Genomic DNA, 25,029 nt, shown 5'->3' with positions numbered 1-25,029 from the left:
GTTAGTGGAGCGCTGGCCTTCGCTCACAGGGACTTGGGCCACTTGGTTGCCAAGATGCAGCAGATACCAATCTGCAACTTACAGAACAGTTTTAATGACCAAAATCTGGAGCTTTCTGTGTTCATATGGCACAAAGATGACAATGATTTCAGTCTTCATTCTGGCTTGTTGATGTCCTTATTTTCTCATTTGCTTCAGATTTTTTTTTTCCCCCCCCCAGTTTCAGTTTTTCTCCAGAGGCCCACCCCTCCTGTGTCCCTCTCTTTGACGGAGCCCAGTGTAGTCAGTGAGGTTGGTGTGTGTGGGTGTGTGTGTGTGTGTGTGTGTGTGCGTTTTCATCCCCCAGCTCAGAATAAGTGGCACCAGACAGGCCTTATAAGGAACTGTTAGATCACTGGCCACACTGTTAGCAAAACAGAACCATATGTGTGCTGAGTGGAAGTGTGAGTGTGTGTGTGTGCATGTGTGTGTGTGTTTGCAGGCCTATACCTCAAGAGTGTGTGTAAGTAAAGCCATGTGTGTCCGGAGGTAGCTGAGAGAACGGGAGTCTGTTGCTAATAGGCATGGTGGAGGTCAGATTATATGGTCGTGTTAAACACACACACACACACACACACACACACACACACACATACATTCTGTTTAATCTTCACTTGTCTGTGTGGTGTTACCGTGAGGTGTGAGAGACACGCACGCACGCCTGGCATTGTTGTCGTGAGCATTACATAAGGCGAGGTGTGGGTCTAATGTGTGAATGATGAGTGGGAGCGTTCCGCTGTCCTCTTCGTCCTGTGATGGGTTTAGCAGAGGAGATCTCTCTTTCCCTCTCAGTCTCCATCTTTCTTACACAGCTTGTCTGGAATGTACAGATGTTTCCTTTTGGGAACGGGCGTCCTGCTCTGTGAGCACACTCACACACACACACACACACATAAAAAGACTTTCAGAGCGGAGTGAGAGGGTCTCGTACTCTTCAGCTCACATGTTCCCTGCAGCAGACGTTTGTGTTTTCAGCCTTTCTGCAGCATCACTGGCTTAATTAGTCAGTTAAAGCTTTTTAGATGTAGTTTCTTGCTTTTCTGCGTCCTCGTCTCTTGTTGCATTTAGTCTTCTTGCAGCGTTTGGCCTCTTGTCTCCTGGCTCCACATTTGTTTTTGTTTTTTGTTTTTTTGCTCTTCTTTCTCACGTGCAGCTGAGGCTTTGCTATCCTACAGGAAAGAGAGACTGAATCCACCACAGCTCCGTCTAATTTTCTTACTTCCTTAGAAATATATCCTCTGGTTTCTCACATGGCTTGCGTCAAAGTAAACAGCTTCAAATCATTTATTTCAAGGTTGCATATTTCCACCTTTCACAGCAGCACTTATTGTACTTTATCTCTTTATTTGACTATTTTATGGCTTCAGAGTATTTCTGAACAGTCTCTCTCCCTTCTTGTGATACAATATACCTGACAGTTTATTCAGTTTCTATTAGTTTCAAGTCTGCAAAACATGTTTTTTAAAGAATATTATTTATTATACATATATATATATATATATATATATATATATATATATATATATATAAAAATATAGAATATATTTATATATGTATATATACATATATTACTGTGTTTGTAATTTTTGCTCCATATAAATTATACTTATTACCTTTAAGCATGATACAATTTCACAATACCATAAAAAAATGAGTAAAGATAATATTGATTGTCTGTTTTTCTTCTATAGTATTGCTTTAAATTTGACATTTTTTCTTCTTTTTTCTTCTATTTTTAGATTTCAGGTATTGATTCAGAAATATGTTTTCGATGTTTCTACATTTTAGACAATTGATTTCTTCACTATTGTTCAAATTTATGATCAGAGCAATAAATAAAAGTTGTTTCTTGAGTGTTATGGTATTGTTTTTTTAAAAAAGAATGACAAACAGACCAATTGTTTAGATCTTCTTAAAATTACTTTTATAATATTAAAGAAACACAGAATACCAGAAAACAAAGTGATTATTGTCGTTCCATTATGTATTTTTTTTATTCAAAAGAGTAATTGTACATTGAAGTGAAAGGAAAATGCCTTCATTAAAAAAAAAAAAAAAAAAAAAAATATATATATATATATATATATATATATATATATATATATATATATATATATATAGTTTGCCTCTTTTCTTTTGTTTGATTGTTTTTGACTTAACTCATTTTTTTGTTGGTGTATATGTTTTGTTCTGGTTGTTGATGGCTTCTGGCAGGAATAACCAGAATATTTCTTTCTTGCACATCGTTTTCTCAATGTGTTGTGTAGAAGATGTGAAGAATTTTCCCTTTATGTTTAGCAGCTTGTGCAGCATTTTCCACTACGCAAGCAAACCAGCCTACTTGATTAGTTTGATGACTGATCACATGAACCCTCAGTGGAAAGTGTTTTTTCCAGCCTTTTTACAGATAATTTCACATTAGCTTCATTACTGAAATTAAACCCCTGTAATACATATGTATTAATATTTATTAATATTGGTCTGATAATTCAGGGTTTCATCACTGAAAAAGAGACATCAGAGAGTGCAGACCTCTGCCAAGCCATTATAATTTCTTATTTTTGCCAATGATTGCAGGCAATTTTTATTTAAAAGTGGCAAATTTATCCTCATCTCCCTATTTCAAAGAATCCTTTAAAAAATTGGAATCCAGGCAATAATTTCATCACTTTTACCTTATTTCTGAGATTTTCTGATGTTATGAAAATCCATCCTTAACTTCTGGAGTTATGCTGTTAACAGACAGACAGATGGACGCTTCCAATACATGACCTTGACAGCAGTGATAAAAGGTAAAAAATAGTTTAATGAGCAGAAAAATAGGTTTACATGTGATGAGATTATAGCCATTAAAAACACCCGCTAATATTTGTTCATCACAAATTACTCACAAATTCTTATCAAGGCAGTCATGCTTTATGCGATCAATGACATCAAGAAGCTTGTCAGTATCAGACACTTGCAGCCAATCAGGATCCTTACTGCATTTGTGATTCAAATGATGTTGAGTTATAAAATGATGAATTTTGATGGGAGACATCTCTTTCTTTTTCAGAGAATAGAATAAAGGATGAAAACCAGGCGGCAGATCTTTCAGAATGAAAATGAATTTGCATATAAATTCATGTCTCATCTAAGTCTTATTTCCACATTGTTTGGCATTTCATGAAAACCAATAAGTATACTTAAAGCCTAACTGACTGCTTAGAGCTCCTCCAGAGTGCAGGGAGGTGTTGTTACCCAACAGAGTAAACAGATGTCCCCACATGAATAACATGACAATCTGCTACAGTCGTCCTGTCTAACGTTACGTTTTGCATGAATCATTAAAGCAGTTTGCATTTGTAAGACAGCCGAGTTGTGGCAACAAACTTTAATATAACTCGTGTTTGTTTCATCTGGCACTTCTCATGCTTGTCTATTCAGGACCCCAGCTCATACTCAGGTACTTTACTGTCCTGTTTCCTTTCACATGTTGCATTTTGCATGTGCATATGTTCATGAGAAGTTTAAAAAAAAAAAAAAAGATTTGGCAATCTGAGCATCTAGTATGACAATAAATATTTATGCATGTAGAATATTGTTGACTTGCGCGTTCTTCATTTAGACTTTAACTTTAAACCAAAGAACATGCCTATAAAAATGCAGTGATAAAAAGATGTTATGAAATAAGTATTTAACAAACAGCACAACAACAATAACATGTTATTTTTTAGAGTTACTAGTAATCTATAAAATCAGTGTAGTTCATGATGAGTCTGAAAGCAGACTGGGACTGTTGCGGATTTGGGTATTAATGCATGTATGATTTTATACCACATCAATTTTAAAATATTGAAGCTTTAAAAAATATGGATCTGCTTAAAACTTCATAGTAATGGTAAGATTCTTGAATTATGTTAATTTCTGTGCTGAACTCAACTGAGTTTGCTGTTTTTTTTCCTTCTACTCTGCTTGTCACTGATAAGAATGAAGAATGTGTGGAAGTGTAGTGGCGAGATTTTGTTTCGGTGCAGTGCAGAGGAGCAGTAGAGGATAGAGCAGATAAATCAGTAATCAGCCTGACATTTGGTGTTTTAAAGCATGATACAAAATGTAACAGATGAATTTATGCATGTAAGCTGGTGACCTTTTGTATTATTTTCTCTTTAGTCCAGTTATTCCGCTTTTGCTTCATAGTCTATCAACACACAGGGATTATCGCGCATTAAAATTAACCTCAGTAACACTTCCAAGTGAAACTATCAGTCATATTTACAGGCAGTTAGAATAAGACTTTTATTTTTTTATTTTTTTTTTTTTACATGTTAGTGCTGCACTGAACTTCTAAAACAATTGCGGAATTGGTTTTGTGTTCATGACTTCACAGAAGAAGCTAATCTGAATGTTTGGTGGACACCGTGCCATTTTCTGTGTTACTAACATCCTATCACGATACCCAAACATTTTCCTGGACAACACCTGCATTGAAGGATGTTACAGAGTTGCTCTTACTGTGTTCTTTGGCACATATGTGTTTCTTATTGTATTTATCTCCATCTATTTTGGAATGACCCACATTTCAGTCTCTCTCTCTCTCTCTCTCTCTCTCTCTCTCTCTCTCTCTCTCTCTCTCTCTCTCTGTCTCTCTGTCATGAGACTGTGTTTGTGTTAGTGTGTGTATGGCATCATCTTGTTCCCACATTAATTTTAGATGTGGATGTGTTGGTTTGTTCCCACAGAGATCTGTCCAAGAACCGCATCTCCTCCCTTGATACCAGCCTGCTAGAACGTCTCACAGGCCTCCAAGAGCTGTAAGTAAACAGAGTAGGGCCGGAACATTAATCGACTTAATCAACTAATTGATTAATTGACCTCATACATGTTTCGGTGTGTGTGTGTGTGTTTATATATATATATGTGTGTGTGTGTGTGTATATATATATATATATATATATATATATAAATATATATATATATATATATATATATATATATATATATATATATATATATATATATAGTGTGTGTGTATGTATGTAGAGGGCACATTTGTATGCATAGCTTTGTGTTGTTTTTAATAAGCTAAATGTGTTTGGAAGAAAGAAAATAAACTGATTAAAACTGAAACTGAAGTTTATTATGGAAACAATTCAGAGATGGTCTAAAATTGGTCTGTTCGTCATTCTTCTTTTTTGTGAACCTTTTCAATTTTTTTCCTATGTAAGTAAAGTCTAAAATCTTACCATTTTCAGGCCTCTACACATCACATTAAAATGTTAGACACTTAAGATGTAATCATTTTGAAAGAAAAACATAATAAAAAGGAAGGTAAAGTCAGTAATTGGTTATAAAAGCCAAAGCCTGCGCTTCTCAAGTGGTTTCAAATGGTTTTAGAAGGCTGTTTGTTTTGAATGGATTAAATGGGAGATAAAAATTACCTTGAACATTTGTCTAGAGGAAAACGATCACATGTCTCATGCCTGAGTGGCAAAAGCATAGTGAAAGATTTCTTTCAGCATCTGGTGTGACCTTGGACAATACTGTCTGCAACTCAAAATTCATTACCTGTTAATCAGTCTGGGACATTAGTGCTGATCAGTTTGGATAAATTTAATCTCATTCCTGTGATAGAATTGTTCCATCCCTGATGGTCCCGTACCATAATACTGCCTCCCACTCGCAACTGTAAGACAGCATACAATACTAATCTCATTTGAAAGATTCCGTACTATATCTGTCTGTCTTTCTGCATGTCTGTTTGTGTATATGATTGCTTACCTATGTAAATATGCGTGTGTTTGTCAGGTACCTTCAAGGGAACAAGATCAATGTTCTCTCCAGAGGCGTCTTCTGCTGCGGGTCCCTTTTAGTCCTGTGAGTAAAGAATTCAAAGGGCGATATTGACCTGTCAATCCTCACGTTGAAAGAAAATTACAATGAGGAAGATAAAAGGAGGAAAGAGGATAGAAAGACTTGGTTTAGTCTGGATTTAAGTAGGCAGAAATCCCAAGAGCACACTGGCTAGCTAGACCAGAGAGCATAAAACAAAAAGCCTCACATACTGCCTGCACACACGTACCTATGATGCACACACACTAATCAAAGTATGATTAAGTTCAATTACAGCTTGCTGCTCTGGGCTCCCACTACCTCCCCCTATTCATCTGTTCATTTCCCCGTCCTTCATCCATTACCTTACTTCTTCCACTCATTGAATGGGCGTTTAAGCACATGTTTATGTGCATGTGTGTGTGATGAGAGAGGACTCTGATGGTTTCCATCAGTTCTTTCCAAACCACCACACAACGGCCCCATTATGTAGCTTTCTGGAGAGAGGAGGGAGGAGGGAACAAGGAGACACGAATGGAGAAGGAGAAGGGGAGGAAAGGAGAAAGAAAGTGAGACACATAGAAATGAGCCAGACGGATGAAGACAATAAAACATGGGGAGATGCATAACAATGTTAGATTGTCAGGATTTAGATAATGTTTTAGTTTAATGTTTTAGGTTAATGTGCAGTGATGGGTTATACAAGCCATTTCTTATGTGTAATGACTTGAGAATACTTGACTTTGACAAATGCAAATATGACAGTCTTTTGCGTTTGTGCAACTAAAATTATAGTGCAAATAAAACATCAAAACCTTTCCTGCATAATCATCAACTGACACGTAAATTTTTCCTAGAATTTTTAGTCGGTGACAAACCCAGACAACATGGTGTAAATCTTGTCCTCCTCAAAAAATTGACAACAGTGAAATTAGTGCAGTTAAAAAAAAAAAAAAGTTTTATTTCTTTCAATGTCAGCAGTGATTTGTGTCTTTGTTTTCCCACCACCAGAGATCTGAGCGACAACCAAATCAGCACCATAGAAGAAAGAATACGCGACAAACTCAGTAATTTATCTCAAATGTAAGTGATCGGTATTTATTTTCTCTCTCTGTGTCTTTCAATCGCTTTTTCTTTTCAGCAATGACAAAAATGTGAAACAGCATCTAAATCAAACAGCAAAAGTTTAATCTGAAACTGTTTCCTCTCGCCTTTCTTTCTTTTCACTATCAGCTCTGTTCTGCACCTTGTTCCATCTGCCACATGTGAAGATGTACATATTTTCATGTGCCCTTTTTTTAAAAAATTATTCAAACTAACAATACAATTCGCTTTAGCTGAGCTTGTTGTAATACTATGTGGTGCATTCTGACGTAAAACCAGACATTTTCAGCAAGCTAGTGTTTGCCTATGTCTCTTCACGCGGTCTTGGTATTCTGCACCAACTGGTTTGTGTGTCTCAAAATTACCTACATTGTCTCATCTGAGACAAGTGGACCAAACACTGTTGCCAATTGTGGCCACAGCAGAGTGTGGTAGGCCAGGGATCAGAATTGGAGGAGACACAGACATCCTGAGACTTGACACCTGATGAGTTGGGGCCCAGTTACCCTCACCAGCACACACACAGTTGGGATGGGTTGTCAGGCTGGTTAGGTGTGACTGAGGAAAGGAAGCTGTTTATTTATTAAAATGCTCACCAGTTTTGTTTAATTCCTTTATCTGCCCCTGCAGCTAACCTGTGTGCCGTTCTTTCCTCCAGCGATCTCAGTAATAATCCCTTTGACTGCAAATGTGAGCTGGTCCGATTGGTGAGATGGCTCCAACAGAAAGGGGTGCAAGTTAGACGCCCTCATGCCATGCTCTGCAAGAACCCGTCTGAGCTCCAAAACAAACCTTTGCTTAATGTCAGCCTGCTGACCTGCGGTAAGAAAGCAGATGAATGACACTCATACAGGTCACGACATTCTGCACTTTTAGCTTCATGTGCGACATAAAAAGAAATTCTTTTGTGGTTATTTGTCAGGTTTAATCAGCTTACGTGCTTGTACGGGTTCTCGCCCTGTATTCCTAAATTCCTCCCACAACCTGAAAACATGCATGTTTGGTTAAAGGACTGAAAAGGTGAATTGGCATGGTGTGCTGCTGGTTTGTCTCTGAATTGGCTTTGTGATCAACTGGAAACACATCCATGGTGTGCCTTGTTTAGTGTTTATATATACTTTGTTTTTTTGTTTTTTTTTTTAAGTTACTTTAGGCAGGAAAAATCATACCCCCCCCCCCGAAAAAAAAGAAACACAAAAAAAAAAAAAAACACCAGCAAAAGAAAAAAGCTAGATAAACTTTTCAATCCTCCTTTTGCAAGAGAAGGGCGTCCAGCCTTGCTCTGCCTGATGATTGTCCCGTGCTTGGTGTATTTAGCCGCCTGTCCTAATCTGGTCTCAAAAGATTTAAATCCCAAAAACAGAGCCAATGGAAGCAGCAAAGTTTATTTTTCTTCAGTCGGCTTATAATACAATGCCTTGAAAGGGTGTGAGATATTCACTAAGTGGCACCTTAAAGAATGACGGCACACCTAGCTTCAAATGACTATCATATAGTGTTGTGACAGTATTAGAAAAGTAGACTATTCTCTGAATTTATTTACTGGCTTGGGGGGGGGGGGGGGGGGGGGGGGGGTTATGATGATGATGGTCTGATACTTTTAAATCTTTTGAACATTAAATCCTCTGTCTCTGCCTCAGGTCCAAGCTATGCTGCTTGTCTTGAGGACAACAGCAGTGGAGGAGGACGAAGTGAGCTTGTTATCTTCACTTATTCCAGCCCAGGAAACTTCACACGTGAACAGTGCAACAGCATGTGTTTTGGTTTATCACACCTCTACGGGGGCTTGGGGGAGAGGCATGAGTGTCTCTGCAGCACGAACAACGAGCCCAACCTCATCAGCGAATCTCAATGTTCGGCTGCCTGTACGGAACGCCATGTTATGACGGTATGCATCGCATGCAATGAGATCTTCATTCCTCACTGTATTCACTTCCTAGCCTGCAGTACTTGTATGAACTGCATATAAATACTTCTGCCGCCTCATAAAGTCAGTCGTTACACAACAAGGAGAAACTTGCAAGAGTTTCCTTCAGCTACTGTGTCTTCTGTGGCATTCCCAATAATCTCTGATATTATCAGATTTAGGTACTTTAAGGAGTAAAGCAAAAGAATTTTAATAAAAATGATCCTGAGCTCTGAAAGAAAAGTCTACATTTGCTTATCTTAAATTTGGAAACGTTTATACGACTAATTCCTGTTAGATTTAAAACCATAGAAACAATAGTAAAACCACAAATATCCTCGCAGTAACAGTAAAATTACTTTATTTTACTTCTAAATACTTGTGCGTATTGACACCGAACCCTCCACCTCCTTGCATTCTTTCCTCTCATTGACAGGATTGTGGGTGGACTCTGGCCCGCGATGTGTTTGCGGTGGAGTTCTCGGTCTCAGTGACACCCCTCCCAGTGCAAAGCGTTCATGACCGCATCCTTTACTCTGCCGCTGCCTCCGTCACGCCTGTGATGCTTTCCTGGGACTTTGGTGACCTTTCACATCGGGTCAATGCTACAGGGGAAGGGATCACCAAAACAGCTCACAAATATGGGCTTCCGGGACGTTATGCAGTTAGTTTGAAGGCCTGGGCTGGACACAAGGAGGTAAAAGACAAAAGATTTGGATTTTTTTTTTTTTTTTTTTACTTATTTATATAAATACTGCTGTACGTCTTTATTTATCTTTAGATATGCACGTTTTTTCCTCTTTTCTTAAGGATTCGGGTCTAACTTTCAGTGTAATATGTGCAGGTGTCAACACGGACAGAGGTGACTGTGAGTCTTCCTCCCAAACTGGAGCTGCATTGCCCACCGCTTGCTGTGGCAAATAAAAGTATCGAGGTCACACTTGTTAGTTGGGGCGGTGTTGGTTTGGATGTTGACTGGATGATAACAAAGGACGGAGTCCAGGTTTCTGAAGGTAAATTACTTCAGTTACTTAGAAATGGTGGATGAGTCAGAACTGCTTGTCAACACTGAGTGAGTTTGTGTCATGCTGATGATATTTCAATGTGATCTTACTGTGGGTGGATGTTACCTCGGAAACAGAAGGTCACATCCATCATTACTGGGTTTAAAAAAAACCAAGTAATTTTCTCTAAAGGTTTGTGAGTAAATAACTTCATTTGTGACCTCAGTAAATATTTTCGGAATGTGTTTAATGTCTTAATAAGAAAATAGCAAAACTGTGTAATCAGAAATCAGAAACATTGCTATGGGAGTTTCCAGTTCTGTGGGTTGGATTGTAACATCACACCTACTGTATCTACAGCTCCATATTAAAGCTGGGACACTTCGAAATAAAAATAAAAATACAGTCAAAGATTTGCTAGAATCATAAACTAGTGTTTTCTTACAAATGCAATTAGAAAATATGCAGTGTTTAAAGTAAAACACTTGACTCTGTTAACCCACAAAACAGAATACAGATGTTTTCTATTATCTGCTACAAATATATGTGTGTATATATAAGCTTCCCTGCTGGCACTGTCTTCTGTTCATCACAGTTTTGCTGATAAAAATGGGTGATTTGTGACTTTTGGTTTGGTAAACCCTGATCTCCATTGCATTTCCACAGTTAGCTTTGCCCTCACCTTGTAGGAGGGGTATGGGCTGAATAGATTCATCAGCTATGAAATAGTGGCACGACGCTTTTCTTAAATTATAGAGATGAAGAACAAAACAGAAACAAAGGATGAGAATGGTGGACAGCCAGCATATTTTCTTCTTTCTCTTGGCAAGTGGCTTCAAACACCAAAAATTCATGGTGTGTTTAAACCTGACACTCTTCCCAGTTTGTTGTTATTTACCAAGTCAAACAGGAAGTGATGATCATTTTGAGCAATCAATGGATTGCAGTGTGTCAAGCTCCACATCTTTGGAAGATTGGGACCCCAATGGAAGAGTGGATTGGATATCCTGGCGCAGGTCTCAGTCTTTTTTTTTCTGTGGAAACCAACCCAGACCCGCTGGTGAAAGCAGGGCTACATACATACAACCAAAGCAAACCGTACCATTTTTGGGCCCCATTAGTATGGTTAGAGAGGACTGACTGCCACCACACAATACAGTTAGTAGATGGGAGGACAGATAAACACCTCTTCTCCCTGTAGGAATTCAGTTGTTTCACTTCCCCATTCACTAGACAATGAAAAGAGATGGAAGAAAACGAGTCAGCCAGGGTCAACTCTGGAGCTACAAACATTCCTGGCCATTCTGTCATTATTAGCTCCGTCGTGTTTGTTGTAACTCACTAGTATGCTGCCACACTAGGTGTTTGAGTAAAACCCTGCATACCAAATAAGCGACTGACTTATCATGGAAATGCTCACCTAACCAAGCTGGACCTTTCCTAAACTCTACTAAACAGACCCGAACCGAACTGTTCAGTGTTAACAGGGCTGATGGGATCAATGAGAGGGCGAAAACACCAAACAATCGCAATAATCATAAACGGGCTCATCTGTCTGTGGTACATTCATCCTGCCATATCAGTGACAGCTGTTTTGGTTTTTTTTAAGGTGTCAGCCAACTTTATGCTTCTTAAAGTCTGAGCCTCTTTAATCTCTCTTTCAGTCGAGTGACATGCTAGCCAAGCCTCAGTTATGCAGTAATTATTCCCTTGTTTCCTCCATGTTGTGCTTTATTTCCCCTTTCCAGTTGTCATCGGGCAACTCCTCTGTAATAACTTGATAAATCTTGCGTGCTAGATCTGTACGCGGTTTGTTTCTTTGAGATGCTGTGAGATTAGTTTGTACAAAAAGCTGGTGGCTTTAGGAGACACAGAGACACTGTGCATGTTTTGAATTTAAAAAGCAATAAGTATCACTGCAGCTTTCCTGACGGTCTCAGACGAGACACGGTGATCAGACGAAGTGTTTGTCTTGCGAGTAAACTGATCCTCTTCTAATGTTTCTTTTTAATTATCTACAAGGTGTTTGTAACATACGGCAAGGTTCAAAGAAAATGCAGTTTTTATACCTGAAATATGTGAGACTTTTCACTCTCATTTCTTGATGTTTGACTTTGATTGATGGTATAATAACTATCCTGTCACATTAATTCCCGCTTCAAAAAACACTGTGGATGCATTAATGACGTGGATTCTTATTTGAGTGAGTTAATCTGCAGTGATCTGTGTATAATTTGTTCGTTAATATTGTTTTTAAAATCATCTTTATTAGCAGTGAAGGAGTGGTTCGGGTTTGTATTTGTTTTCACAATGCTGCAAGTGTGACTTCATGTCCTGAGAAAATCACAAGTGTTTACTGTCTTCCGCCAGCTTCCCCTCACTGTCCAAATGATGGAGTGCGCCATGCTGAGTCCTCCAGCTGTTTCCAGATCTTTCCAGAGGAGCTGAGCTGGACCGATGCTCGACAACAGTGTTTGAATCGCAGTGGGGATTTGGCAATAGTCAGAAGTGACGCACTGCGCAACCTGCTGGCACAGAAAGTCACCCAGTGAGTGTTGCCTGTCTGCATGTGTTAAAGATGCAGGGAATCAGTGTTTTACTCTGTAATTCTAATTATATGCATGAATACTTTTTGCATAGTAACTTTTCTTTCTTTAAAAAAAATTACATTATTAGTGTCCCTTCATCTGTTTCTATAGATGTTTCCCTCTGGTATGTTAGAACTTATCTTCACACTGACACATCAATAAAAATGTAAACTTCTCAATAGATCTCTATTCATACCATACAGCAGGGTTCCTCAATCCTGGTCCTCGAGGGCCGGTGTCCTGCAGGTTTTCCAAGTGGCCCCGCTAGAAAACACCTGACAGACTCTGACAAGCTCTGCACATGTCTGCTAAATGCACATTGATTTGAATCAGGTGTGTTGCAGCAGGGACACTTGGAAAGCCTGCAGAACACTGGCCCTCGAGGACCAGGATTGAGGATCCCTGCTTTACAGCATAAATGAACAAGCACACTGCTCAGATAGAAAACACATCTCCTGCCAGCTCATCCCTGTTTGCAACACAAACGGCAACAAACCAGCAGCCTGCCTATTTACAGAGACAGTCACAGACAAGAAGCCTGGAAACAGAAAACAATTTCTGCAAAAACCTGCAGAACTTTCGGTGACTGACACACACAGACACACATTTCATCCCTCTTGTTTTTGCACTCCTGTTTTGAAAAGCTGCTTTGACAAAATCTAGCTTGTTATGTGCAGCTGATTTCTGTAGGAATATTTATGGAATAATCGTTTCCCACCACACAATGTATCAGCAGTTTATTCTTGAACTTCTGTTGCATTTTGGCTGAAAACACTGAATTTGCAAAAGAATTTGCTTACATGGTGGACTGAAAGCATTAATAATATACATCAACTAAACATCTGTGTGATGAACTGAAAACAGTCACATAAAACTTTAAACGCCAAGATTGTTACATTTCAAGACATAATTAAAAATTAGGTTGATCCTTAACAGTTAACATATAGATGACGTAGAATGATAGATTATATGGTTTTATCACTTACTTATCAAAAACCAGCTAGAATAGAATAGAATAGAATAGAATAGAATAGAATAGAATAGAACAGAACAGAATAGAATAGAATAGAATAGAATTTGATGCATAGAAAGCAGTTGGTGGTCAGTAAAAATGGGTTAAAATTATTGCAAATTTTTCACTCTTAACCTTATTTTGGCTCCCACATTACCAATATATCGGAGCAATAAAAGTTAACTTACAAACATGGTAAAGTACTAAACAACACAATAAAATACAAGTATACACACACTACTACAAACTTTTACAGCAGTGGTTGTCAAACTTTTCGAGCCATGGCCCTCATGATAACATCCTTTAGTGCCTGCGACTCCCACCCCATCAGGCTTGATGTGATTAACTGTGTGATATCAAATGAGTCATGTTTTATCCATCTTTCTAGTGTAAAGGTGGAAAACTGTCAGAATCTTCATAAATAAGAGAGATAAAGTGGATTTTGGTGGTTCACTGCTGTGACAAAGCACTTCCATGCCTTAAAAAAAAAATCCCAAATTTATTTGATAAATGTGAGCTTTTTATTTTTTACGATCAACTTGATCCCCCTGAAATGATCTCCCGAGCCCCAGTTTAAGAAACACAGCTTTATAAGATTTAACATCACACAAAGCTGGATGTGAAAAACTAAGAAGGCCACATGAATTTGTGCAGGAAAGGATCCGTTCCTGTATGATACTATCTATGGTTTTTTCTGTTACTTCGGTTTGTTAATGCACAGCTGTCTTGCGGACTGCCTTTAAAATCAGTCTTTTTCTCACTGTGCTGTCATAAACTTTGATATTTAACATGCTAACTGAGGCCTGTGGAAATGTGTTTTTGGGGTTTTTGTTGTTGTTGCTATTCCTCTGTTGCTCATTGCAGCCTGATCGTGAGGTGAACTTACTGGGATGTCCACTCCTGGGGAGACTGTCTGGGTTTTTTTTGCTTTGCATGATGGACTCCAGATGGGCTGTATAAACCTTCCCAGAATGATGAACAGTTCTTTCAAGGAGATTATTGCTGAAGTCATGTCTCCATGATATTGTTTTTATTGGGTTTTTTTTTTAATTTTTTAATTTATTTTTTTTTACTGTAAACTTTACTATAACTTAAAGATGGTGACACCATGATAATTGGAGCTGGGAAAGTTTGTGGCTGTGCACAGACCTGTTTGGTGTTTAGGTGGAGGAACGTTAGTAAAAACACATCTGTAAAAGCACAGCTGTATTGTAACTATAGCAACCCAGGAGGAGGAGGCCACATAGCATGGTGTGAGGGTAGAGGCCCTGGCCTCATGGTCTGAGTGAATGAGAGGAGAAAAAAAAAACGTGCTGCAGATGGAGCTTATCCCCTCTCTCGTCCTCAGCTTGTGTATTTCTCCACCCCTTCGCTTATATAAGAGTTTCCTTTCTTTTTTGCCATTTGTTTTTTATTTTTTGTTTTTTCATTACTTGTTTTTGGACCTGAAGACCTTTTTTTTTTCTGGCTCCATTTCTGCTTGTTTTTTTTTTTTCACCCCTGCCCACTTTATCTGATGATGTTTTCAGCTGATGTTATTGCAGTCTGCCAGAGTAATAAGATGGCAACAAGATGGGGAAGCAAACAGCTTTTATCCAGGTGAATAGTTGGATGCATCAGAAGCGACTGAGGCCAGCAACCAAACAAAAGGAAAAGTGTTTCTTCCATTTTTCTTTCCTTCTGTGCAACAACAAGAAAAATTGAAATGGGGAGTTTCTGCAGAACATCAGTCTCCTCAGGGCCTGTTTCTGTCTCTAATGTCCGTAAATGAGTATATCAGCGTTAAACGTTGTCATACTCATACTTCCATTCGTCTTTTTATGTTGCCATGGTGGTTGAGTTCGCAGTTCACTTCCACGTTCCGTCGTTAGTTTCAGACACCAGTTGGTTGCCGAAATGCACTGCTGTGAAGTTGTTTACAACCGACCTGCATTCTTGACACACTCGCACAGCCTTTCTTCAAAAAGCTTCAACCAAATTGTGACACACATCTCTACATTTGTTGCCCTTATCATCATCATCTTCTTTTTCTTCTTCTTCCTCTTCTTCTGCTTCTTGTTCCTGTTTTTTCTTCGTCTTTGGTTTTGTTGTGCCATGCTGCTCCACACTGCCCCCACAGTTTTCCAGTGGTATTGCTCTGTTTGCTGCATCCTGTAACGGATCCACAAGGCCCCCAAAAACAGACCACATTGGTGAATGATCTGATTGGACTTTCAATTAGAGAACATTTTTGTAGAAATAAACACACTCTGCACTACACACACACAAGAAAACCCAGACCTTGCTTGAGGGGCCTGAAGAGGCCCCGTAGAACATGCCTGTCTGGAAACTGGGCCCTCAGGACCACCTGGAAGAAGAGTGACACTTGATTGTATGCAGTTTTGAAGATGTAGAAATGTAGATAGCAGAACACTTATAACACACTGATGATGATAAACAACACTGATGACTGTCTGTTCATCTGCATGTCCATCTGCATATCTGTTTCCTTGGAAATATCATTGTTATTGGTCATAATCATGAGGTGACACGTCGTCTGTCCCATCTCTGTTTTGTTTGGTCCAAACCTGTTATCCCCTTCCTTCCCTGCCAGTATTGATTGTTAAGGGCAAGGTGATACTTAATCCGCAGGCTTCAATGTGACATTTTGGATCGATATTCATTGAAGTTGGTCTGTTTTGACTTGTTGCTTTTCTCTGACAGCACTACATTGACAGAGACATGTGAAAAGTATCATTTTCCAATCTTTGAACTCTTTTCTTGATTAATTTTCTCCATTTCTCCACCAGGGAACGAGGTGTTTGGCTGGGCTTGAGTGATGTTGACTCTGGCAAACTGCACTGGGTGAACGGATCAGAAGCGCAAGATGGAGAGGAAGGCCACTCGCCTCGCTCAGCAATAGCTCGTGGAAACGTCTGCGTGTCGTTTGATCGGAACGGGCAGACCAGTTCCCACCTGTGTGACTCCAAACGAGCATACATCTGCCAATTCAGTTCCCAAGGTAAGTACAAATACACACGCTTCATATAAGCAGAGGCATGGAGTTTATCAAAAGCAATGTCAACCCTCTTCACTATCAGTTTTGTGTAAAAGTAAGTAACTTCTCATCACAAGCTTGAGTCAGGCTTGATTAAAATAGAGCAGAAATTTCTTTAACTAAACTTCATAAATTGCCGTTGTAAATAAAGTTGATCCATCATTTCATGACATTTGCACAAAGAAGCATGTTTGATTGTTTGCATTTCTTTTATTCTTCAGTTGTTACCATAGACCATATATGAGAGATGAGTGGTGCCTCCGGCGGTTAAAAGTGAAGCCTATGCGGAGGGGCATAAAAATGCAGTTCCCCTCTCATCCACTATGGGCTGGCTGCAAAACAGAGCGAATCCCCATAGACTCCCATGTTAAAAAGGCCAAGTTCACAGCAGAAATAAACATGTTTACAGCCTGTTTCAAAAATCCATTTTCAGGTTTATAGGTCAGGTTTACCTTCATGACAACTGTGGGGGGAGTGGATTTTTTTCTAACTCGTCCTTTTTAAAGTAATTTAATCTTGAAATTTGGCATATTTAGGGGCGTGTCCTTTTGATTGACAGGTACCCAATCTCCCACTTCATGTAAGAACAACCGCAGTTTTTAGCCGGTTAACAGCGTGACTTAGCTTTAGCCCGCTTACCTCCGTTAGCTGGTTAGCTCCTGTTATCTCCGGGTTGGCTCTTAGCTACAGGCAGCTCAGAGTTTGCTTGATGTCAATCATCCACGATGACGCTCAAAGCCCCCCTCTCAGCTCTACCTCTTTGCCCTTGTTTGTATTTTCCGGGCAAGACGACATGCATGCCTCTGCCAAGATAGCGATGTAGGAACCGCCCACGCTTCAATTCATCTCTTCAGAAACCTATGGGTGACGTCGCGGAGGCTCCGCCCATCTTTTCATATACAGTCTATGGTTCTCACCAGCATCCCTGTACCTTCCAAAACCATGATGTTGCCACCATTATGTTTAGCAGCCGATGAGTTGTACCCATTGTTCTCCAAAAACAGATGAGAGAATGTTTTCGGTCATGGTCATTGTACAAACGTCATGTGGGTCTTAGATAGCTGCTTCCAGCTGTAGCTTCTCAGCTGTAAAGGCAGGATTGACAAAGCACAGCTGTGATGGTTGTCCTTTCAGTGGTGTCCTATGTCCCAGTAGAGGACTTCTGCAGCTTTGTGAGAGATACTATTGTTTCCTTTTTTTTTTTCCCTAACATTTTTGCCCTGGTTTCCTCGTTGATTTCCAGGAAACACAAACATTTTTATGCGGGTTGTGCTGTCTTTGTTTTGTCCTGTACGCACTAATTAAATTTTTTTGTAAACTGTTGAAAAAAAATCATAAAAGATAAACAAAAAGACAAATGTAAATTTGCTTTTGATCATCTTGTCATTTAGAATATAAATGCTCACCTTTGCGCAGGGATGCTGCTACAAAGTGCAGAGACACCTTCATTTTTTAAAAGCCTAAGTTCAAACCATTCTTTTTTATTTTTCTACATCTTCATTTAGAATAAATTTATGTGCAAAAAATTATTTTAGTATACTTTAAGGTTTAGTCCATAAATGTTGAGCTCACTTGAACACAATGTACAAAACATTTATGTCATGTGATCCTAAGTAAGCTGCATAATGTGAGTGAATCACCACGACTTGAAGAGTTTTGAATAGTTTTGGATAAAAAGCTTGACAGTTACTTGTGATTTGCACATTCAGTGTAAAAGCAAATAACAGTGTTCTTCATTGCTGGCTATTTTCAGCCCCCATATAGAGCACTTCTACACAATCTCATGAAATAACACAATATAACAGCTGGGGAAGATCACTGTGAGCCCGGGCAAAATCATTGACTGTCAGACGGAGTGGACAACACCTAACAGCTTGTGAACTGGAGATTGCCTCATGGTGTTTCCTTTGTCCAGTGCTTCTGTTAGCGTTTGCGACACTCTTCACTGGGCAGATACATAATGTACCAGAGTGTTTTTCCTTGTTGTTTCAGGCATTTGTTCTTTCTGTGATGTTCGTTTCTCAGAACAGTTTGCTACCTGTGGACTTTGTCCGTTCGTATAAATTCCCACTACCACCAGAGTGCTTATTGAACCATGTCGGATTTTCTATATTTCAGGTTAAACAGCACTACCATACAATAAAACAATGATTCTGTCATTCATTTAAAAAAAAAAAACCTCATAATTGTGAACAAGCTTTCAGGACTTTATCAACCCATCTACCTGAACTGTACTATGTAAGACTATGTAGTGAATTTATATATTTCTGTTTGCACGTCAGCATCATTATCCATGATGCCTTCGATATAATTATAGCACCTTCCCTCTCCCATTTAGGTTTCTTGTATGAGGATGAGTATCTATAACAATGAAATGATTATTATATGTGATTTTATCATTTTATCATATGCCCACTTAACCATAACATTTTTCACTTTTACTTTGACAAATTCCACATCTACAAATATCAACAAGTTTTCATCATTCTGTTGTTGTGGTGCAGATGTAGAATAGCTGAACAAAGTTAATGCAAAGTCACAAATAGACAGAGATTACAGAGCTGAACTGACATGCACATGTTATGGACAGCCAGCACTTTGAAACTGGAAGTAGATCAGCTGTTTGTCAAGCTTCAAGTTCATGGTCTTCCCCCAGTCTATATGTTGACATGTCTCATAAGAAACTAAACCCCACACTGCATATGATGCATTCACTGGTCTGCCTGTAGTAGATAAAACACACTGTAGGGTCTGGAAAACAGTTGCATAGAGATAAGAGTGCTGTATGAGTGTGTTAGAATGGCTGTGGCTTGTGTGAAAGTGATTTTCAGTGTTCAATAAGACCAAAAAAAAAAGCTGCCAACACTCAATTTGGGGTGTGAGCAATGGCATGCGGTTCTTATAGTGGAATGCAAAATATCTCTGGCCCCAACCATTATACTTTTTTTTTTTCCAAAGGAAAAAAAACTGTGTTCTACAAAATATTTTCAATATATTTAGAATATTTTCAACCTTCAGGCATGTCTACATGAACCGTTGCAAACTGCAGATACCCAGCTATGTTGTTGCTTCATGCAAATATGTGAAAATGAATGATTTTTCCTCAGGCAGCAAATAAAAACACTGTTGTAAAATCAGGTTTTTTTCACCATATACTTCTAACATACACCGTTTCACTTTTAAATCCCTCATTTCTCTCATCCTTATTGTTACAACGGCATTTTGTTTCTGCCTTTGCAGTGACTGTTCCAGATGCTGGAGTATACATGGTGGGCATGGCGGTTTTCCCTTCCCACAATCCTTTGCAACATCCTTCAGTGACTTCAGTTTCTCCTCCAAAACCTCCCAGCAGTGCTATAGAGGTAAGTAGGAAGATCCTATTTCTTTTCTCTACGTGTCCGACTGTATCCTAAAAAATCTTTCTTGGTTTTTTTCCACTTAGATGCTGTTATTTCCTGCTTTGAGCTTCGTTCAGGCAGGCCGTCTCTCTTCCCTGGAGTTTGTCACTCAGGAGCTAAGCTCACAAGTCCACATCAGATTCCAGATTTACAGACCCCACTGCCATTATCCCAGCCAGCACCTGCTGCTACCCGGTAAGCCAAACATACTAATATCCACTTGACACATGTTACTATGTGTGCGCTTTCCTCCAAAGTACCAGCAGGTGTTTTTTTGTTTTTTTTTTAAAGAATGAGCCACCTGAGCCCACACCTCCAATTGCACTCTAATGCAAACACATCCTCACCATCCTTGTCTGAAGCTGTTAAGGATATGAGCATGAAATAAATGTGTGAATGGAAACGGAAAGTAGGGCGATACTGGAGAGGAGGGAAAGCAAACAAACAAGGTCACCTCCGTCAGGAGTGCTGCCTCTCATCATCCACAACATTAAGACTCACAACAATGTGTGTGTGTGTGTGTGTAAAAGTCCGCTGAGACGGAGCCGTGTAGAAGTGTAACGAAAAGAGGAGTAGAAAATGGATGCTCTTGAAAGATCTGAGAGCCAGAAATCCACAGAGGCAGGTCACCTTGTAAAAACACAACAGCGTGTTTTCCAAGGAACTTTGATTTGGAATTTGTTAATGCAGCGGCGGGGGAGGAGACCATGAAGATGATGCCACTGGCCTATCAGTTACACTAGAAGACAGTTTTTCTCGACCCCCGCTGGAAATGGATATCATCCCAGCACACTCATAATGTGTTTTTATGTGATTACGTAAAAGACTAGCACAGATATCTTTCATTCTCCATACATACACACTTATTAGCTTTCTATAAACAAACCTTCCATTATTATTAACTAGATTTTAAGCTGGCAGCAACAGTATTCCGAAGTAGTGCTGATATAGGGTCGGAGGACTCCAGGGCTCAACCCCAGCGCGTCATCATGTCAGATATAATTTTATATATTTTCAATAATATATACTTTATTAGGCTTCCTGGGACACATAACCCCAATTTTCTGTGACAACTTGTAAATTCAGCGCCCTCCCCCATGAACCTCCCCATAGTTGTGTTCAAGTATCATGTTCACAGGTATCAAAGGGAAAGCTCAGGGAACAAATCTGTAAATTGTAGCAGTGTTGTTCTACAAACCCACACACCTCAGCGTAGGCTCTTTCCTTTCTTTACAGAGAAGATCAGCAGCTTCCATAACTTGTCATTCAGTTAGTTGAAAAGGAGGCTGACATCTGAGTTACGGGTGGACAGAAAACGTGGGAACGAAACATGCAGCGCATTTTAACTGAATGCAAATTGCTAATATCCATCTAGAATCATGTTTCACTGTATAAATTCATACTGTAACTTGGATGCATATGTGAGACAGGTTAGTCAGCAGCTTCCTGTTAAAGCAGCACTCTAGAACTCTGACAGATTTTCACACCATGGCGCCCCCTAACAAAGCTAATTCAGCATCTGTCTCGCACCCTGTCTCTTTTCCAAGCTCTATCCAGTCAGTAAAAGTCAGTTTGATGTTGACTCCTGTCTCCTACTCTGTCACTTGGGCCACATTCACACAGACACCGTTTGGTTTGCTTTTAACTAAACCTGGCCCGCTTACACAGATCATAAAGTTTCTTTGGAGTACTGTGAATACACTTTTGCAATCTGGTTGGACCAAAGAAGCAAACTGTTGTCCACAAAAGGTGATTGAACACCAAAGTATATCAAGAAACCGTATGACTGCATATATTTATTGTTGTTTCATTATTTATCTGCTGCAAACAGGGAACATTGCCTTTAATGAGGAATTATTGGAACTGTGTGACATCGTTCAGGCGGTTTGGTCCATTTGAGTAAAATGCACTTCAAAGCTAAACAAACCAGAAGAAGGTACAAATATTTTTAGAAGTCTGTCCCCCAGTCCCCAAATCAAGTTCCCTGGACTATTCTGATGTTAATATGGCCCTTATGTTCTTTTTTTTTATGCTGCTTTTGATAATGCCCTCATGGGTATTTATGCTAAATCAGTCACGGGAAACACTTAAAATGGTTAGAATGTCAATATCCAGTTGCTTGCCTGTTATAAAGCGCAGTAAAGGAAAACACGGCTTTTATGTGATGCTCCATGCTGAAAAAGCTTTAAGTGCTGTTTCTCAGCCTCGGGACACTGCAGAGCAATGTCAGCTCCAGAAATGTGCATAATGAATGTCAGTGTACCATCAAAATGAGTCACAAGTAACATTACATAACTTCGGAAACTTAAGTAATGTTGCTAAATGAAGCTGAGGTGAGCTTTTGTTCATCATAGACTGCAGAGAAAGCGAGAGTTATTTTTCCCAGCAATGTAAGACTGGTGGTTCAAACACATTTATTATTATGTTGTCTTCATAGAGATACATGTGTTAGAAATGTTTACTCTGAAAAGCCAATCAGTCTTTATTTTTTAGTACTGTAAAACATAAATTATTTCCAGTTGAATGCAGCTATTAAAAACTGTTTGTTCTCTTTCAGAGGCAACAGCATGGCTGTGATTGTTGATACAAATACGCAAGCGTACTAACAAAAATATTATTATTATTAGCACTAAAATTATTATTAGCAAACCAACTGCAGAGCCCCCCTCATACCACCCAAAAAAAAGGGATCACTAATCCCATTTTAACTTCTAATCCTAAACACTAGCTGAAAGCTGTTTGTCTTGGTATGCTGTTATGTGCGGTTTTAGCTCAGTGATGGGCAACTTAGGTCCTGGAGAGCCACAGTCCTGCAAGTGTTAGATGTTTCCTTGCTGCAACGCACCTGATTCAGATCAACTAGTAATCTGCAGACTTGTGCAGAGTGTGTCAAGCTCGGCTCAAATCTGCTAATGAAGTCTGAATGGAGTCAGGTGTGTTGCAGCAGGGAGACTCCTAACAATGTCAGGACTCATGGACCGGCATTGCCCACCCCTCTTTTAGCTTCTTCAGTTCTGGCTGGAGGGAAGTCAAGGGTTGTCTTTTATTCCAGCACTTTAAATTACCATGTACTTGCACTCCAAATATCAGTATATGATATCAGTAATGCTTTTACACATACATATAAAAGCTGGAGTCACCAAAAAAAAACTTGAAGCTAGAGACTCTAGTGAGACACTCTGAAGCTGCTTCTGCTCTGTGTCCTTGTTGCTGTGCGTCTCAGTCTGATGATACTTTTCAAAACTTAAGAATTTTTATGGAAAATAATAATTAAAAGGTTAGTATTGGTAAAAAAATGATGATTGTGTGACATATCCTAATTCATTCATCAAAAAAATAACTTTATATATCTGATGTCTCAGGCTGTGGCGGTCCGGCGTGTGCTCCGGTTGCTGTTTGTGTACCCAATAACATAGTTAACAGCGACCCACCGAACTGCCCCCGTCTGGAGCAGTGGTGTCCCTTCCAACGCCGCTGCCTGCCCCTGTCTAACCCATGCCAGCCATCCTCCTGTCCTAACTGCAGCGAGGCTCACCACCTGCCCATTGGGACATGGAGGCCCATTTACAGCCTACAAAATGAAGTGCTCTTCACTCTTCCAGCAGGACCAACATCACACATACTGGTGAGATGGTTTACTTTTGTTTCTAACCCTATTCAGCTTATTTGTTCTGTATATCTAACAGAACTTTTTTGATTCCCATTCATCCCAGATACAAGACCAGCTGGAGGACATTCTGGTTTCACGTGGCGATGTTATCGCCCTGCAGCATGATGGCAATCCATCCTCTCTTCTTCTGTGCCAGTCTTCTCCACAATCACTGTGGCGACAGCCCGTTTGGGCCCGTAACCTGTCAGACTGGTTCAGGGCCAACAACACCACACAGTCAGCAGATACATTGACTGAGCCCACGTCTGACCCAGAGCATCCCATGGAGGTAGAGGTGGATGATGGAAAAGGATACTGGCTGGAGGAAGTAGTTTGTCCAATCAGAGTGCTCTATGTGGGACAAAATAAAACCCAGCTGCAGGGAGCCCAGTTGTCTGCTGGTCTATCCCAGCCTGGACTCTACAGCCTACTGGTAAGTCGTCACTAACGTATCGTATCCCATCATGCATTTGATACACACGCCGTTTGAGGCAACACAGCAGTGTAAAACCTGTAGAGTAGAGCTTTGCTTTTTTTTTTTTTTTTTTTTTTTGCTCCTGTCACTGATTACAATGCTCTAAATATTCCCCTTACATTTTTGAGGACATGTAGTGTTTGAGCTAGTTTTAGATTGAAATCACTCCAAATTTAATCCAAAGTATATTACACTGTGAGAGAGAAAAAGTTGTAATGATAAAATGTAAATTGTAGATAAAAACCACCAGGAAGTCTTAAGAAAACTTGGGACGGGGTCATGTTTACCCCTTTGTAGCATCGTTTTGTCTCCTTTTCTTTTTTGGAAACCAGCTGTTGGACTTTTGGGGGAAGAAGTTTGATCCATTTGCTGAAAACAAGATTCTAGGTCCTCACCAGTCCTGGGGCCAATTAGATGCACTAATTATTTCTATTTGGTGAATGGTTTGTTTTGCAGCAAAATCAGTCTAGCACTAAGACCCCTCTAATACAAAACCAAACTTTTGTTAATAGATGCACATGCAGTTTAGCATTTTATTTATAAAATATACAAGATCTCAAAATGAAAAAGTCTGGGTGGGACTCGCATGTGGTGCTGATATTGTCTTTCCAAATCTACAAGTTGCTCATTAGGCAATAATCTTTTAAGAGGAAAGAAATGAAGTGTCCGCGACTTCCAACAAAATTTCAAATTTCCATTTATCTGAACACAGAAAAGTATCTGCTCTGCCAGTGCATTTACTTTTCATCTTTGCTCCATGAAAGATGAACATGTTTCTGGATTATGTTCACCTTTTGCTTTTTGATGATATAGCTTTAACCTGCTTGGGTTGCCTGCACAGTGAACTGTGCTTACTGACAGAGATTTCTGAAAGTGTTACTGACTCTATGCAGTGTTTCCATGATGGAAACAAGCCTGTAATTAGTTGCAACATGCTTGATTGCAACTCTGTTTGATTGCAACTAAAAGTTACATCAATCACAACTTTTTACAGACATGTTTCTAC

At 39.4% G+C, this 25,029-nt stretch overlaps 1 protein-coding gene across 1 annotated transcript in view; it reads left to right on the top strand.

Moving 5' to 3' along the window:
• The window catches only part of pkd1a (polycystic kidney disease 1a), a 79,889-nt gene that overhangs the window by 16,338 nt on the left and 38,522 nt on the right, over positions 1-25,029 (top strand). Inside the window, exons 2-14 of the mRNA XM_079264602.1 lie at positions 4,761-4,832; positions 5,827-5,895; positions 6,862-6,933; positions 7,613-7,776; positions 8,595-8,842; positions 9,297-9,557; positions 9,705-9,873; positions 12,235-12,412; positions 16,254-16,465; positions 19,742-19,863; positions 19,944-20,094; positions 23,262-23,524; positions 23,613-23,981. Coding sequence (XP_079120728.1) covers positions 4,761-4,832; positions 5,827-5,895; positions 6,862-6,933; positions 7,613-7,776; positions 8,595-8,842; positions 9,297-9,557; positions 9,705-9,873; positions 12,235-12,412; positions 16,254-16,465; positions 19,742-19,863; positions 19,944-20,094; positions 23,262-23,524; positions 23,613-23,981 — 2,350 coding nt within the window. The remainder of the gene's footprint in view (positions 1-4,760; positions 4,833-5,826; positions 5,896-6,861; positions 6,934-7,612; positions 7,777-8,594; positions 8,843-9,296; positions 9,558-9,704; positions 9,874-12,234; positions 12,413-16,253; positions 16,466-19,741; positions 19,864-19,943; positions 20,095-23,261; positions 23,525-23,612; positions 23,982-25,029) is intronic.

The sequence above is a fragment of the Telmatherina bonti genome, assembly GCF_933228915.1.
Source record: "Telmatherina bonti genome assembly, chromosome: 3".
Lineage (NCBI taxonomy): Eukaryota > Metazoa > Chordata > Actinopteri > Atheriniformes > Telmatherinidae > Telmatherina > Telmatherina bonti.
The sequence above is the reverse complement of the archived record's forward strand: the minus strand, read 5'-3'. Positions and strand labels throughout refer to the sequence as shown.